This window comes from Desmodus rotundus, chromosome 4, assembly GCF_022682495.2.
Source record: "Desmodus rotundus isolate HL8 chromosome 4, HLdesRot8A.1, whole genome shotgun sequence".
Taxonomy (NCBI): domain Eukaryota; kingdom Metazoa; phylum Chordata; class Mammalia; order Chiroptera; family Phyllostomidae; genus Desmodus; species Desmodus rotundus.
The window spans coordinates 113,778,208-113,794,936 of NC_071390.1; the positions used below are offsets into that span (position 1 = coordinate 113,778,208).

At 44.7% G+C, this 16,729-nt stretch overlaps 1 protein-coding gene across 4 annotated transcripts in view; it reads left to right on the forward strand.

Annotated features, from left to right (window-relative positions):
* Nucleotides 1–16,310, forward strand: part of PRKCQ (protein kinase C theta) — a 119,977-nt gene extending 103,667 nt beyond the window's left edge. For all 4 annotated transcript variants that reach the window (XM_045186301.2, XM_053923209.1, XM_053923210.1 and 1 more), the window contains 4 exons: nucleotides 698–836; nucleotides 5,580–5,768; nucleotides 13,987–14,115; nucleotides 14,888–16,310. In XM_045186301.2, the coding sequence (XP_045042236.1) occupies nucleotides 698–836; nucleotides 5,580–5,768; nucleotides 13,987–14,115; nucleotides 14,888–15,043 (613 nt within the window). In that variant the 3' untranslated portion in view covers nucleotides 15,044–16,310. The remainder of the gene's footprint in view (nucleotides 1–697; nucleotides 837–5,579; nucleotides 5,769–13,986; nucleotides 14,116–14,887) is intronic.
* Nucleotides 16,311–16,729: the final 419 nt, after the last annotated feature.

Here is a 16,729-nt window from a genome sequence, read left to right on the forward strand (position 1 = left end):
CCTGCGAGCCCACACCCTGTGGACGTGCACAAAACACCACGCATATCCTCGGTTGTGAATGGATCTCTGTCCAAAATCTCTCCATTGTATGCCACCGTTTCACTCCTTCTCAGATGAAAGCTATTGTACCTCAATCTCCTTATTTCTTTTCTCAAAACGTGGTTACTGGCACTTTTTAACACACAAATATTCAAGAGCTCAGTTGCCTGGTTTCTGACTCACTGCAGAATGAGGGGGGAAGTACACATAAAAAAAGAAAGGAGCTAGACGGGAGGCTGGCTGTCCCGCTGGGCCAGGACAGCAATGCAGAGACAAGGGACAGTTGAGAGCCTGACCTAAAGGGAGGATGCAAGACAACTGAGGGGATGCAGGGGAGGGGGACCACGTACTCTCCTGGGGCGGAGCTCACAGTCCTGACCCGGAGTCATCAATAAGGTGAAGTGATGTCCCACACTGCTGAGGCCAGCAACTCTGCGTAACCCAGCCCTGGAACTGCCCATCGGGCTGGTTACTACTGGGCTGCGGTGCTCACGGAGGAGGTTGACAACTCACTTAGGGACGAATCCCTGGTTCCCCGGGGTGCAGCCAGGTGAGGGCCACCCTATTTAGAGTGATGAGACTGCCCCTCAGATGGCAATTCTGTGTTAGCAAAACTGGAATTATTAAAGTGAGATTTTGCTTTGCTTTTGTTTTTCAGGGACCTGAAGCTGGATAATATCCTGTTAGACAAAGACGGACATATCAAGATCGCGGACTTTGGAATGTGCAAGGAGAACATGTTAGGAGATGCCAAGACAAACACTTTCTGCGGGACCCCTGACTACATCGCCCCCGAGGTAGGGATGCGCAGCGCCCCTTCCCAGCCCAAGCCCACTGCTCCTTCTCCCTGAAGATCAGAAGATTTTAAGTATTTTGGATCAGGATTTGAATCTGTTTTTCTGAGTATTTCATAAGTGGGGCTGCACATAGGGGCTGCTGTTCTTGTTTTATGGGGGACAGTACTCATGCTAATTAGGTCCTCTCTCTAAGTGGTGAGTGGCCTTTCCATCATGGCTCCTCCCCTCCCCTCCCCCACCCTCCCTCCAGCCTTAAGATATCTTCACTCTGCTCAGACCCAGCAGGGAAAACAACCGGGAAGGACCAGGTAGACACTGAACAGGATCATAAGTAACCACCTGCGTAAGGCCGGCAGTCATTTTGGGACCAGGAAAACCTGTCCTGTGGTTTCTAAGCTGCCGCCATGCGAGTGTGGAGGGGCTGCTGAGCGCGCTGATGTGGTCCCTCTTCCCTGAACTGAGGACAATACTTGCACCACATGCTACTGCAAGCCTGAGATGAGAGAATGTAGGAAAGTTTAAAAAGGGGGTGGGGGGGAACATTGCTCTCATGTTCAGAGCCCCCAGGAGAACAGCATTTGCTCAGGAGGCATCCGTCCATCCACGCCCCCACCCCGTGTTACAGAGTTACCCCAGCTGCCACTGAGGCAGATCGGACACCCTGACCAGGCGCCCTTCCCGGGGCATAACAGTTGTCATCGTTATTTTGTCTTTGGAACTCCCTGCACTACTAGGTGATCGCTGTAAAATCAGGGGCTGTTTCTTATTCCCTTTTGAATAACTTTGTATTTTGAAATAATCATAGATGCACAAGAAGTTGCAGAAATAGCAGAGAAATGTCACTCACATACACCCTCCACCTACTTTGTTCCAATGGTTACATCTGTGGCACAATCAAAACCAGGAAATTGTTATTGGTACAAGGCGTGTTAGTTCTGTACCATTTTGTCACATATGTAGATTAGTGTAATCTCATTCACTTTCTATCCGAGGACCGAGTGCAGGGCTTGGCACACTAAGGCCTGGCTCCTAACAGGCCATGGACGGGTACTGGTCCATGGCCCAGAGGTTGGGGCCATGGGTCCTGCTCAAAAGGAAGCCCTTTGCTTCAGTCCCCCAGACTTCTCCGATTCCTTCCCATCCTCACTGCTGCCACCTCACTGCAGGCCCTCAGCCTCTCTTGTCTGGACCCCAGTGACACCCTCTCACCCGCTTTTCTCTCCATCGCCATCTGACTGCCAGTCCTCTTTATATGTTTTCAAGCATTTGTGTGTGTGTGTGTGATTCTGACCTACTTACAGTCCTGATGTGGTGGTGTGGTTTCTTCTGGAGGTCCTTGGTTAAAGGCTTCTCTCCACCTAGTTTTCAGTTGGTTATTCGGGATGATTGTTCTATAATTTCATTGTAAATCCAGTTTGGGCCTGGGAGGAGGTTGGTGTAGCTTCTACCTACTCTGCCACCATCTTGGACCGCCTTATATTTTCAAACATTTTGACCTGCTTCCTTATATGTTAAAAAAGCATCCCCAGTATATATACGCTTATTTTATATATGAACCTCATCTGTTTTTGCCAGTATAGTATGTGTGTTATAAAACATGCATAAAGAGGAGTATAATCAGGTTGAACTGAAGATGAAATAGTTTTAAATAACTAAATTTGTTATGTTTATTAATAGTACATATTTATGATTCATTAAAATAATGAGATTAAATAACCAAAGACCAGGCTTCAGAACATAATTTCTAACACACTAACCACAAGACCTTAAATAAGACATGTAACCTCCCTAAGTCCAACCATTTCCCTTGTTGGGGATAACAGAACCTGCCTCAGAGGTTCTTACAGATAAAACACATGCTGCCTGGAAAACCCTACCAGCAAGCATTTGCAGACATTCTGTTTTAGCAGTATGTAATTGAGTATAAATCTTTTTTTCTTCCTCCTAACTTAAGACTAAAATTCTTTATTAACATCACCTAGGCTTAGATGACTTAATTACCACCACAGCTGTCTCCTGTCCTCCAAATTCCCTTTCATTTTCCTGCCAAATGAAGTTGTTTACACGTAAAGAGGTGATGCTCCAGCAGTTTCTGGTTGCTTTGGGCTCCCCCTTGTGGCACATCCTGGGAATTGCGTGCGAGCCAGGCCCCACTCAAGGCAAATTTCTGAACCGAGTGCATTTGTGTACGTCTTTATTTTCTTTATCATTCTCCCTGGATCTTTCAGATTATTCCTTAAGGCAAACTTTATTTTTTTTCTAAACTTTAAGGTGAGCTTTAGCCTTCAAATATCGAGTTAGGCTAGTAGATAGCATTTTTATCCCAGAAGTTAGCAGCAGCTTGAAAAATTCTGTTTGCAACTTGATCTTTGTTTCCACAAATGGGCACCAGTTAATCAAGACAGATATTTATCATACAACATATTGTCATCTCCATACAGCAAAGCACTTCGTCTTTCCTACTTTTTACTGGATCCTCACAACCCAGTGATAAACTGCGCAATAAGGGACTGAGGCAGAAGCAGACCGGCAGAGTTTTGTGTGGCCTTCACAACTCTTTTGTTGTTTGTTTAGCAAGTCTTATGTTAGAGACACGTTCACAGCAAGCCTTAGCCTCACTCCAAGCCTGGCTCCTCTCCCGAGGGCAGGCCTAGGCTCAGGCAGGGGCCAGAGCTGGCTACTGTGCTCATTATTCTGTTGCATCAGAATCTTCACCAGCATCAGGACTACGGCTTCCCTGGAAAATACTGAGATGCCTAGAACTGTCGCGTCACTTCTCTCTCCTAAGGCCCTCAATGCGGCAGTTCTACCATTCATTCCAAAGGCCCATTCCAAAGGGAAATTCCATGTCAGATGAGGAATACTACAGCCATGTGACTTCTGTGTGTTTCTCTGTGTGCTCACTCAGGCGAGCTAAGCCCTAAGCGGCAGCGTGAAAAGGACCCCAAGAGGGTCGGTCAAGTCTGGCTTTTTAAATTTAGTACTTCGATATTATTATTCCATCTCCATTTTGTTTTGGGTAGTAAAACAGCTTGCTCTCAAATCATCCTGGCAGCAGCAGTCATGAAAGACAAGGATTTTCTCTTCTCCGTTTAAAAAATTGTGTTCCTACTATGTACTGATTTTAATTGTGGTAAAATATACATACTCTAAAATAGACCAGCTTAACCGTTTCTAAGAGTACACAATCAGCAGGGGTATTTACATTCACATTGCTGTGCAACTAATCTCCTGAACTTTTTCTTCTCGCGCAACCGAAACTCTACACTCCTTCAGCAACGGCTCCCGAAGTCCCCAGCCCCTAGAAACCATCATTCCATTTTCTGTCTCTGTGAAATTCACCCTCTAGGTACCACAGATAAATGGAATCATACGGCACTTGTGTTTGTTACAGGCTTACTTCACTGAGCACAGTGTCCTCAATGTTCACCCACATTGTATCGTGTCAGGATTTCCTTTCTTTTTAAAGCTGAATAATATTCTACTTTATATACAGACCACACTGTTTGTCCTTTCATGCACTGATGGATCCTATGTATGGTTCTTTTTTTTTTTTTTAAGATTTTACTTATTTCTTTTTAGAGAGAGGGGAAGGGAGGAAAAAAGAGAGGAGGGAGAAAAACATCAGTCGGTTGCCTGCCGCATGCCACCAACCAGGGAGCTGGCCCACAACCCAGGCACGTGCCCTGACCGGCAACCTTTTCATTTGTGAGCTGATGCCCAACCCACTGAGCCACACCGGTCAGGGGCCCGTGTACTGTTTCAGGGAAGGTACAGCATGGTTTGTTGGAATGAAAGCACTGAGCTTAGTAACGTGTACACTCTCTGTGATCCAACGTTAGAAACGAAGTCACTGAATGGCCCAAGAACAAAGCCCGTTATGCCAGAAAGTAGACTGATAAAAGGGTAGAAATCTTTCTAAAAATTAGATGGGATTCCAGACTTTAAAATAAATCCACCTTCCTTAAGAGTAGACCACACTGGTTCTGCTCAAAACATTGATATGTTGGCCTGTCTCCTGGCACAGTCACAAGATTTGACTGTCTGAGAGTTGTGAACTATGAGGATTTAGGGAATGCACTTGTTCAGATGACCTCTCTGGATGCTTGCTTACCTACAGGAGCTTTGCAAAGACTTGGGACAGTTGAAGTACAACACCGGGTTTGGTTTAGTTGGTCACCTCGGAGGCACTGGGGAGCCGGGAGAGACACCAGCTTTCTCAGGGTCTGAACCTGCTGCCCAAGCCCTCACATCACAGATGGGAAATGAAAGCTAACCGCACACACAGTTGTGTTGTTTCGTTTAAGGCACAGGTGGCAAACACAGGCCCGCAGGCTTAATCCGGCCCTCCACCTTGTTTCTACCCGGCAGCAGTGCCGGCTCTCACTTAACTGTGAAGGAGTAGTTACATTTATACAGTCCTAAGATTACATTCAGCCCTTTGAAGGCAATGATGGGACTGATATGGTCCCTGGTGAAAGTGAGTTTGACACCCCTGGTTTAAGGCCACAGGAAAAGTAGAAATAGAAACTCAAAAATGGTTCCTCAATTTTAGCATTGCCCACTCGTGTGTATCCAATCTTTAGCTTCTCAAAAGGTTCTGTTTTCGGTGCAGTCTGTTCAAGCCACATGCTGCTGTCGTTGCCGTCAGTCATTCACTGAGTGCCTTGGAGAAGCCCATGCAAGGTTTTCACCCATCAGCCTCATTTTTATTAATCACGCCTCTGCCTTTTGGTCACACAGATCTTGCTGGGTCAGAAATACAACCATTCTGTCGACTGGTGGTCCTTCGGCGTTCTCCTCTATGAAATGCTAATTGGTCAGTCGCCTTTTCACGGGCAAGATGAAGAAGAGCTCTTCCACTCCATCCGCATGGACAGCCCCTTTTACCCACGATGGCTCGAGAAGGAGGCCAAGGACCTTTTAGTGAAGGTAAGAAGTGAAGTCAAGGAGACTTACTTCATCGCGTTAGCATTAGGTTTTCTGATCAGTGTTGCCGTTCACGTCTAAGCTCGGATTTATACATGGTAAAGTACGCGTTAATTGTATTGAACCAAATGGAAACGGAATGCTCACTTTCTCTGCCTCAACTGAGGCACCAGTGTGATGAACATTAGTAGCAATAAGCCCTCGTATGCATAATTTACAAAAGAACCAGTTCCATGACTCTTAGATGCTCCACTTTGAGATGTAATTAATCCACTGAACGAGCACAATTTGTGGCTTAACACTCAACTTTTCGTTTCCCCATAGTCCCTATTAAATCTGTTCAGTCCAGTTCACCTCCCCTGCTCCCGGCTGAGAACTCGGACAGGATGCGTGACTTTTCTGCTCATTCTTAGGTAAAAGACAAACCACTTGTCACTCTTAAGTCATAAAACACCACCTCGGTTGACAAATTAAAACTGTTCAGTCCAAGATATAAGTCGTCACATCACTATTAACTCTGAAGCGAAGACTTCTGCTCCCTCCCCCTCGGCCAAGTTCATGGCTGACTGTGCTAACTGTTGGAGAAGGGAGTATGGTCATACTGTGTGTGTCTTTGTTCTCTTCCTCTCCAGCTCTGGAGTTTCTATTTCAGCCCATACCAGGTTAAAAGCAGGGAGAGGATGGAGGGCTAATGAGGAAAAAGAACTGTTCTTATATGGCTGGGTGGCTTCATGCTCTTTCAGTTTGGTAGGTTATTAAAGCCAAGACTTTGGTGTCGCATTTTACCAGGGCTTTTGAAAATCCCTATCACTGGGGACATTTTTGGCTGAAGCCCTTGAGATACAGGCTACTCGATGCATTCCCCAGCCCCGCTCCCACACCAGCCCCTAATCCAGCAACACTCCATCCCACTGGGACTCGGGGTCTCTCACTGCTCGCTGCCTGCTAGGCAGAGTCTCTCCGGCAGACCAGCGCTCCTGCCACCTCCGCTGCCTGTGTCCACTGGAGTACTCATGCACTTTTCACCCTAAAACTCGAAAAGTACAGGCCGTCACCATCTCAGCAGCAATCTCCAGATGTACCACCAACACAGGGGCCAGACGCCTGTCTGTGATAGCCCAGGATCAATGAAGAATTGGTGTGCAGTGCTACAGATGTAAACTTGGCTCTGAGAACCACTGGCCATAAACCAGGAGCCCCCAGGGCAAACCAATGTGGAGACAGAGGAGGCACTGAAAGCCATCATTAAAGACTTGGACTGTAGACAGAGTCCCAGTTTACCTTTTTTGAGGATACAAGATACCATCTACAGTGTCTGACTATAACAAGTTGTAAAACTGAAAAAAAATCATGATAATATGACATGCTAATTACATGTAATAATAATAACCACGTACATTTACTGAGCCATCCCAGCAACTGTCTGGATCAGACAACCCTTCCAGTGTGAGGCTAACAAATCTAAAAGAAGGGACCAAGCTCTGGCTGGTATGTTTTGGTGAATTAGGCTCTGGCCTGTGAACTGAAAGGTCTCAGGTTCGATTCCCAGTTAGGGCACATGCCTGGGCTGTGGTCCAGGTCCCCAGCTGGGGACTTCATGAAGCAGCTGATTGATGTTTCTGTCCTTCTGTTTCTCCCTCCCTTCCTCACTCTCTAAAATGAAAAAATACAAATCTTAAAAAGAAAAAGAACTGGACCAAGAATATAGGTGTTTTGAACAAAACAGTGTTTTGATTTCTGGCATCTCAGATCTCAGCTAGCTAAAAAAAAAAAAAAAAAAAATCATTTAGGGAAATAAATTTTAGCCTTCCTCTTCCTATATTGAAAAGGGAAATAAGCTAAACTCTTTCAACATTAGAAGCTATCAGTGAATTTTAAATACAAACTTACACAAAGATTACCAGACCCATCTTTTTTCTCACGAGGAACTGCCGGGAATTAAATTTAAAGGGCAAACACTTCTACCTCTCTCACACAACTGACAGCTTGTCTGGGTTATTTGAAATGTTGGGGCCACTCTGGGGCTCTCCCTGAGGAACAAGATGTGGGACCTGAAGTGCTGACAAAGCCCCCAGGAACAGCCCCGTCCGGGTGCTGGCGTGTGGAGGTCTGAGCCAGTCCAACTCGGCCTTCACTTTTTCTGACTGTGACCCCAACAGCAGTAAACTTAGAAAGCTCCCCAAATTAAGGGTCAATTAAATTCACTTTTAATGACTGAACAAAACACATATAAATGAAAGCTAATTTTAAAATTAACCAACTTTAAAAAGATAATAGTAAAAATAAAAGCAGGATGACAGTGTAAGCAATTTTCCTTACACAAAGGCAAGTTCAAGCATTATTACAGTTGCTACATTTATTTTTCACTCGACTTTTTGAAGCACTTAACAATGAAGTGTGTTAGTCGGCTTGGCTGATGTAACGAAACACTACAGACTGGGTGCTTAAACAACAAAACATTACATATTCACTCACAGTTCTGGGGGCTGCAAGGCCACCATCAAGGTCCAGAAGGGTTGGTTTCTAAGGAAGACTTTCTTCCTAGCTTGAAGTCTGCCTTCTCGCTGGGTCCTGAAATAGCGGAGCACTCTCTGCTGTCTCCTCTTAAAAGAACACTAATCCTATGAGGGTGGGCCCCACCCTTTTGTCTTCATTTAACTTCAATTACTTATTCTAAGTACTCACACTGGTGGTTAGGGCTCCAACAAACAAATTTGGAGTGGACACAATTTAATCCACAGCACAAGGACCGCACTGAGAAGGCCTGAGCCAAAATAAATAAACAAATAGCAACATCAGAAAAGGGAACTAAGCAAAAGTATGTTGGGCTGTCTCGAGACCCTGCAGCTATAGCTGTGGTCCTCCATCACCTGCCAATGCTGCACAAAGCTGAACAGCTGTGCTTCCCAAACCCAGCTCCGCCTTGGGGTCTGGGAGAGCTCTCGGCAAGCAGTGAGGGTGAAGGAGTAACTGCGGCCAGGTGGAGTTAAGCAGAAGTTAGGCCCTTGGCAATAGAAAGGAACGAACTATTCGATGTACAGAATAACTTGCATGGGTGTCAAGGGCATTGTGCTGACTGTATGAGTCCACGCCTGTAACATCCTTGAAGGGATGACACTATGGAGATGGGAATCAGGTTCCTGTTGCCAGGGGTTAGGGATAATGAGAGCAGGGGACTGACTATTAAGGGCTATCCCAAGGGAAATCTTTGACAGGACAGTTCTGTGTCTTGTTTGTTGTGGTGGTTACCCAGTTCAACACGTGATAAAATGACATAGAACTAGATGCACTGTACCATATTGTGCCAATGCCAGTTTCCCGGTGCTGATATTGTACTATGATCATGCAAGATGTAAGCGTTAGGGGAACTAGGTAAAGGGTGTGCAGACATCTCTGTGGTATATTTTAACATCCTGTGAACCTATATGTATATGTGAAACCCACAGAATGTATAGGTTGAAGCCCTAATCCTTCAATATGATGGTTATCAGCCCTGGCTGGTGTGGCTCAGTGAATTGAGTGCCAGCCTGTGAACCAAAGGTTCACAGGTTCAATTCCCAGTCAGGGCACATGCCTGGGTTCCCAGTAGAGGGCACATGAGAGTCAATGATACACACTGATGTTTCTCTCCCTCTCTCCCTCCCTTCCCCCTCTCTAAAAATAAACAAAAATTTTAAAATCTAAAAAAATGGTAATGATAGTAAATTTAAAAATAAAGTAATTAATTAAAATAAATTTAAAATATGGTGGTTATCAGAGATAAGAAGGCCTCCGGTAGGTACTTAGGTGTAGATGATGTAATGGGCGTGGGCCCTGCAGGATGGTATTGATGCCCTTATAGAAGGAGGAAGAGAGATCTCTCCCTCCAAGGACATGCACCGAGGAAAGGCCATGTGATCACACAGCAAGAAGATGGCCATCTACAAGCCAAGAAGAGAGTCCTTACCAGAAACTGACTATGCTGGCACCTTGATCTTGAACTTCCAGCCTCCAGGACTGTGAGAAATAAATGTCCGTTGGTTAAGCCACCCCATCTGTGGCATTTTGTTATAGCAGCCCAAGCATACTAACACATTATAATTATTTCAAAATACAAGTTTATAAACAAAAGAAAATGTAAGGTTAAATACCTGCAAATACCAAAAAAAATCTTCTGCAGAGTTTTAATAGCAGAAAACAGATTTTCTGCTAGAGTAGAAAATAAATGTGGTTAAAGAACAGGAACCAAGACAATTAAGGATGAAGAAGGGGAGAAAACAGACTCATTGGTACAAGAGGTTTTAAATCCAGGGGTGTCCAACCTGCGGCCCACGGGCGACATGCAGCCCAGGATGGCTATGAATGCAGCCCAACACAAAATCGTAAGTTTACTTAAAACATTATGAAATTATTTTGTGATTACATGTCTCAATGTATTTAATGTGTCGCCCAAGACAACTCTCCATCTTCCAGTGTGGCCCAGAGACACCGACAGGTTGGACACCCCTGTAAGAGTTTGGTGTCTCACAGAACTCAATAAAAATCCCATGCCTTTGCTCCATGGAGGGAAAGTAGCTCTCACCCATGTTTTACAAGCAGGCTGACAAAAGTTAGTCTCTATCATGCAATTTTCTGACCATAATACTGGCTCCTAGTTTCATCTGTGCTCCTCAACTGCTCTATAACTTTTATCCAACAGCCCCCACATCCTTGAGCTCCTTTTTTGTAAAAGTCAAAAGTAATATTTCTGAGAAACTTCCTCTAGGGAATTATACCTAATGTTGTGACACCCAGGGGGAACGGGTCTCCTGGAAAAGCTGAACAAAGCAGCATGAAGCAGCATCTGTCACAGCAGCAGTGTCTGTACCAGACTCTCCCCTTTAGCCCTCAGAGTACAGGGACGCATGTGGTGCGTGAACCGTTTGCGCACCCAGAGAGGCTGCCCTCCGTCAGGAGTTACAGCTGGGACGCTGCAGGGCAGCAGATGATTACCAGAGAAGTGCCTTTCTTCCCCAGTATTCACCAGGACGCTGTCCATTTGTTTGGAAAATGATGGAAAACGAATGATCGCAAACAGAAATGCCTCTCCCTTTTGTAGAAAGATATATCTGAGGGGGGGGATGAAGAGAGAGAAGATCCAGTGACAGGTGCTAAGCCCGGGGGGCCATCCTCAGAAGCCCAGCACTGCTTTCTTGCCTAGGCAACTGAATAAATTTAAACAAACTCCAGCTACATCCTGGCCACTTATGTAAGCAGGGTGCTGTTTCCTAGAAATGTTAACCACCCTTCCGACAACTTTTACGAACAAAAGCAAGTCTGTCTTCATGAACGTTTATTGCCTCAGTGCGAATTCCCTGCCACAGACCCAACGACCTTCCATGAGGGCACCAGCCATCTTCAGGACCGGAGAGGGAGCGGGAGTCTCGAAACTGGATGTCATATTAGATTCTCATTAGACATTTTATCTTTTAAAAAATTTCTTTTTTAATTTCATGGGTACATGTAACAGGTTCAGGAGGTTCTTTTTCATGATCCTCTTGATACAAATGCCACATGCTACTAGAAAAATCTAACGGAAAACCTAGTGAGGACACACTTGGCCTCCAGCAGTTACTTCTAACTTAATTCACTGAAGCATTTAATTATAACAACATGAGCTAGTTTGGGGGGGCCTAGTCTTGAGGCACTTACATCTTCTCTCTCGTCTTGTTTCATCAAAATGTCCTTAAGAAGTGGAGTTCAGTAATTTATTATGATCATTTCAAGGCTAGAGATATGGGGCAAGTCACTTATTCCCTCTGCTTCTAAAAAATCAATCTGCTTTTCCATCTGGTGACTCATACTGGTGTTTGAGTCTACAGAAAAATGTGTTTGTGAACTTTGGGCCTTTTGTATATGTTGTTCTACATGCTGCACACAAGAGGCTAACAAAGGATGAGGACTGAAGACATGTAATCTGGAAATATATAAACGGAAAGACAGCTCATTCAATTACGCAATAAGCATTTATTGACCATCTGCTTTGTGTGTGGCACGCTGCTAGATTCTGTAAGAAACAGAAACCTAAATGGTGTCTGCCCTCCAGAGCTCACTCCTAGAGGGAAAAACAGCCATGTGTACGTATGTGTGTATGTACACACAGGGGTAACCCCACATGCTGTGGAGCGCAGAGGACAATCCCATACCAGGAGTAAGAAAGGGCTGTTTATAACTCTGGCTGTATCACTAGACGGACCTATGAGCAAGTGTCTTAGCTATTGTGAGCTTCGGTTTCCCCAGCTGACAACTGAGATAATATCTGGTTTTAGAATCTTGTTTTTAAAGTCGGGATGATAGAGCTAAGGCAGCTACCCAATGTTTGACTCTAATCAACCTGATGAAAATGAACATGACTTGAAAAGAAGGGAGAGCTCACCTGGAGGTGAGGCGATCGAAGAAAGCTTCCCAAAGGAGACAGGTGGTAGCCGAACGCTGGAAGGTGTGTCAGGATCTAACGGTGAAGAGAAGGAAGTGGGAACGGAATGTGAGGAAAGACACCTTCCTGCAAGATAGAAATGTCACTAGCAAAGGACAGAGGTAGAAAAGGCAGGTGGCATATTCCAAGAGCAGACATGTCTGGACAAGAGCAGAGAGGGTTACAATAAGAATTGAAGGACAAGTGCTGGCATTTGACGGCAGCGAGCCTGGAACGCCCACCCAGGGGGCTCAGAGGCCGTCAGACTCACAGGAGGGTAGCCCGACCACCCTGCCTCACCCCGCATTTTACAAGGAAAAAGATTCAGAAGAATTGCTCGAGGCCATGTGGGTAGTAAGCCTCTTAGATCACAGACTCATGTTATTTCCACTGTGCAGTGGTTTTCTAATGAGATGCTTTGGAACTCCAAGTTTCCACTGAGAGACCTCAGCGGCCATCCTACGGCAAGGGGAGTGGAAGTTAGGACCATGCTGATAACTGACCACTTGCATATACTGGGGTGGTTGCATGAAGCATTTCACTTAGACTTCTAAAAAGATTCTCCTGATTAAAAAGAAAGAAAGAAATCTCTACTTTGTTACAGCATGTTGTTTATCTTTTTTCCTTTTGGTAAAGTAGAGCCTTTGAAGATTTTCAAGTACTAAGGCAACCTAAGTAAAGCCATATTTTAAAACACACAGACTGGCTATTCTTATAAGAGGTAAAAGCAAGACAGCCCTGCAATTTAGGTGAGAATGGAGGTCGAGTTCTGCCAGAACCTCATGGAAAATACTGCATTTCACCAGGGGTTCTGTCTAAGGCCCACAGCCTCCTTATGAAACCCTCCAACTAGCAGTTCCTTTATAAACAAACACCTAGCTGACCTGAGGGAGAGGGATGACTATTCCAGACACTCAGGGACCCGTGACTTTTCGAGATTTCAAGTTTGGACTCTTGTTCCTTAATGCCTTTGACATGTTTTGTTTAAGTTTGATGAATTTCCAGGTTTCTTTCCTGTCCTGGCCAGTGTTTGTTTTGACCTCCTGGGGGAAAGTAACAGGAGAGGGGACAGAGAGGAAAACATCTATGTCACAGGTCAGAGATGGGAAGGATGAATGAGTACTCGTCCCGCAGAACTGCAGGATTCAAGGGTAATTCTCGATAATCACTTGCCTTATTCACAGCTGATTGTCAGGAACTAGTTTACATGATACCTGTACAGTGAGACCGCAACCCTAAGAGGACAGCCTTGTAAGAAATCAAACTCGATTAATGGGCAACCAGCCAAACAATAAAAAATCACTGACTCTGTGTCTGTGGGGTTTACAGACCAGGAATTATGCACACATGTGTGAGTGTCTGTGTATGTATGTGCTGTTATTTCACCCAACCCTCAGACTGGCCCCCTGAAGAGGACTCTTCACCCACGTTGCAGGTAAGGAAACTGACTTACCCGTCACTGGCCAGAGGTCCTATAAATAACCCAGGGCCAAGCTGATTTCAAACCTGGTGTATGCGACTCAGAAAACAGAATTTCTAGGGAGTGATGAAGCAAAATCTCAGACTCTAGAACATACAGAAGGCTTGTTTGAGGGAGAGTGTAGCCACCGGTTTGACTTGAGTCAACAGTTGATGATGGTAAGTAGCACACTAGGGTTAGAAAGGCAAGTGGCAAAAAGCCACTTTCTTTGTGGGGTCAAATTCTTTGTGGGGAGAAACGCAGCCTCCATGGGAGGCGACCTGGCTCATCCCCAGAGAAGTGACTGCTGCCTTTCTGCTCCCTTTCAGCTCTTTGTGAGAGAACCTGAAAAGAGGCTGGGAGTGAGAGGAGATATCCGCCAGCACCCTTTGTTTCGGGAGATCAATTGGGAAGAGCTCGAAAGAAAGGAGATTGACCCACCCTTCAGGCCTAAAGTGGTAAGGAGACAAGGGATGGGGACATTTGCTTCCAGCCATTTCTCCTTCTATTCCCACACTGCCTGCCTGTCCCCTTGAGGAGGGGAAGGGTCTGACTCTCAGTTGTGCTCATTGTATATAAGGATGACTTTTGGTAATCTTAGAAAGCTGAATTGTACACCATACTGAACAGAATGTATGAATAAGTGTTTGTTTCTACATTCTCTCTCTTTGTCAGGGGCACCAAGTGGACCAGGTGGCTTGAGGAGAGTTTGTCCCAATCTGTGTTGTCTTGGAAGTCAGTCCAAGATGTTTAATAGTAAAATTAACGTGGGTGGAGGGGCCAATGGCAGTGAAGGATGTTGATAAAAGAACAGGAATATATATAATCTGCAAAACCCCACCCTTCTGCTCCCACCCTGCACTGACATCCCCCACCCTGTCCCTGCCACCTACCCATCGTTCCCTGGAGACTGAAAAGACACAGGTCAAATTTGGGCTCACCACTTTTCCAAATGTTATCAGTCCTGCTTCATGTACGTTAGCTAGAAACATTAAATCCTATTTGCATGTTTACAATAAAACTCCTTTGTATGAATTTAATTATTCTATTGATAAATCGATGAGTAAGGATCTTAGAGATCAACAAAAACCACACGTATTTGGTTTAGTTTATCTGCAAACACCAACTCTGTCATACACAGATTATAGCCTCGGTAACAAAAGTAAGATAATTAATTAATTCAGTGGCTGATTTTCTTCCCTTTTTTTACCCCCTTAAACTCTGATCAAGAAATCACCATACGACTGCAGCAATTTCGACAAGGAATTCCTAAACGAGAAGCCCCGGCTGTCATTCGCCGACAGAGCACTGATCAACAGCATGGACCAGAACATGTTCAGAAACTTTTCCTTCATTAACCCAGGGATGGAGAAGCTGATGTCCTGAATCCCCTGTCCAGACACAGGAAGGAATTTGCCTTCTCTCTGTGACCTGGTTCGGGTGACACAACTTGGGTTCCTTTTCAACTTGGAAAAGAAAGAAACACTCAACGATAAAGGCTGAGGCCTTTCAGCTCCTCACTGACTGTATCTGTAGCAGAAACCAATGCAACTTCACTACAGCCAGCGCCTTGGGTTTCTCTCGTCATCTTTCACAGCCACTCTTGAAGTTGGGTCATTACTAACCATAGTTATTTACTTGAAAGATGGTTCTTCGCACTGTGAAAGATTTGAAAACTTAATTGTGCTCTAAGTTATGGCTCTACACTTGTGCTCCAACTGCTGATCAATGAAATATTTGACTAGAGGAGCAAAGTGAGAACAAACTTCTCAAGACTGAAACAGCATGTTGCCTGGTGTAGTAATGGATTTCATTCAGCTACGGACGAGTAACCACTAACCCCTTTTATTCTGTGTATATCTGTGGAAGTGTAAATGGTGGGGGGGGGGGAGCCCTGGATAAGTTTTTATGGGAATCCTTCAAATAAACATAGCTTGTAACTTGAGCTTTACAGATCAATTCATTCTGATTAGCCATGGAATTCACAGGAAAGAGGGAATTGGAGAGTGGGAAGAGCTCCTGCCACTGATATGGAAGGTTTTAATGCTCTACTCTGTAGAGTAGAGTAGGTTTTAATACCCACCTGCTCTGGATCTTGTTCACACAGGTAATAAATTTGGAGTCCAACAGAGATAGAATCATGGTACTCCTGCCAATAAAACCTTCCCATCAATCCATTCTCAGATGATTTCAGTACAGTGGCAGCCACTCATTACTGTCCTCACATTTATTATAACAAGAAAATAAATTAAGTGTGTAATTCTTCTAAGAGAAAAAAAAAAAAAAGCAAACCTTTGTACCCTTACTGGTGAATCTATGACTTGTAAGTCTCTCTTTAAGCATCATTCAAGATAAAAGACCCGTGCATGCTAATTGTAGCAGTCAATCTTATTTAATGAGAATTCTAGCTATACATTTTTAAGTATCTGTGCTGTTTGTATATTTTGATAAAGTGTTGTGACTTAATGACAAAGAAGTGGACATGTAAACATGGAATAAAAGAAAGAAAGAAAGATGCCTCTTAGTAGTTTAATTCCCTACTTGTCCACCTAAAAACTTGGTTCTGTCATGGTTATCAAAATGTACCTAGCATTGAGTTGATGTTTTAAATTTTAGGAATCAATAAAAATCCCAAAGTGGGTGAAAAACTCCGATAACCCTTAAGTTATTGGTATTCTATTTCTCTCTCCCTTCACCACAAGATTTCTTGAAGGACTGTTCAACACAGATTCTCCTCTACTTCTCCTATACCCAAATTCAGCTCTGCCTTCCAGCCTCTCTCTCCTGCCACTGCTTCCTTGAAGAATTACCTTCTTGCCAGCCTTTGTGGAATGTTCTAGGTCCTCATCTACCTTTCTACAGCTCTTTATACCAGGAAAGACCCTGTCTTTGATCTTACCTCCTAGGACACTCTGACCCAGCACCTTCCTCCTTCAACCCTGCCACCTCTGATTACCCCCTTGGCAGGCCCCCTTTTCTCCCTCTGCCACAAATTGCTTCCAACCCCCCCCCTCCTTGCCTTCACTTACCCTGGGTTCTCTCCTTCCACCTCCTGCCTTAAGGCTCACTCAG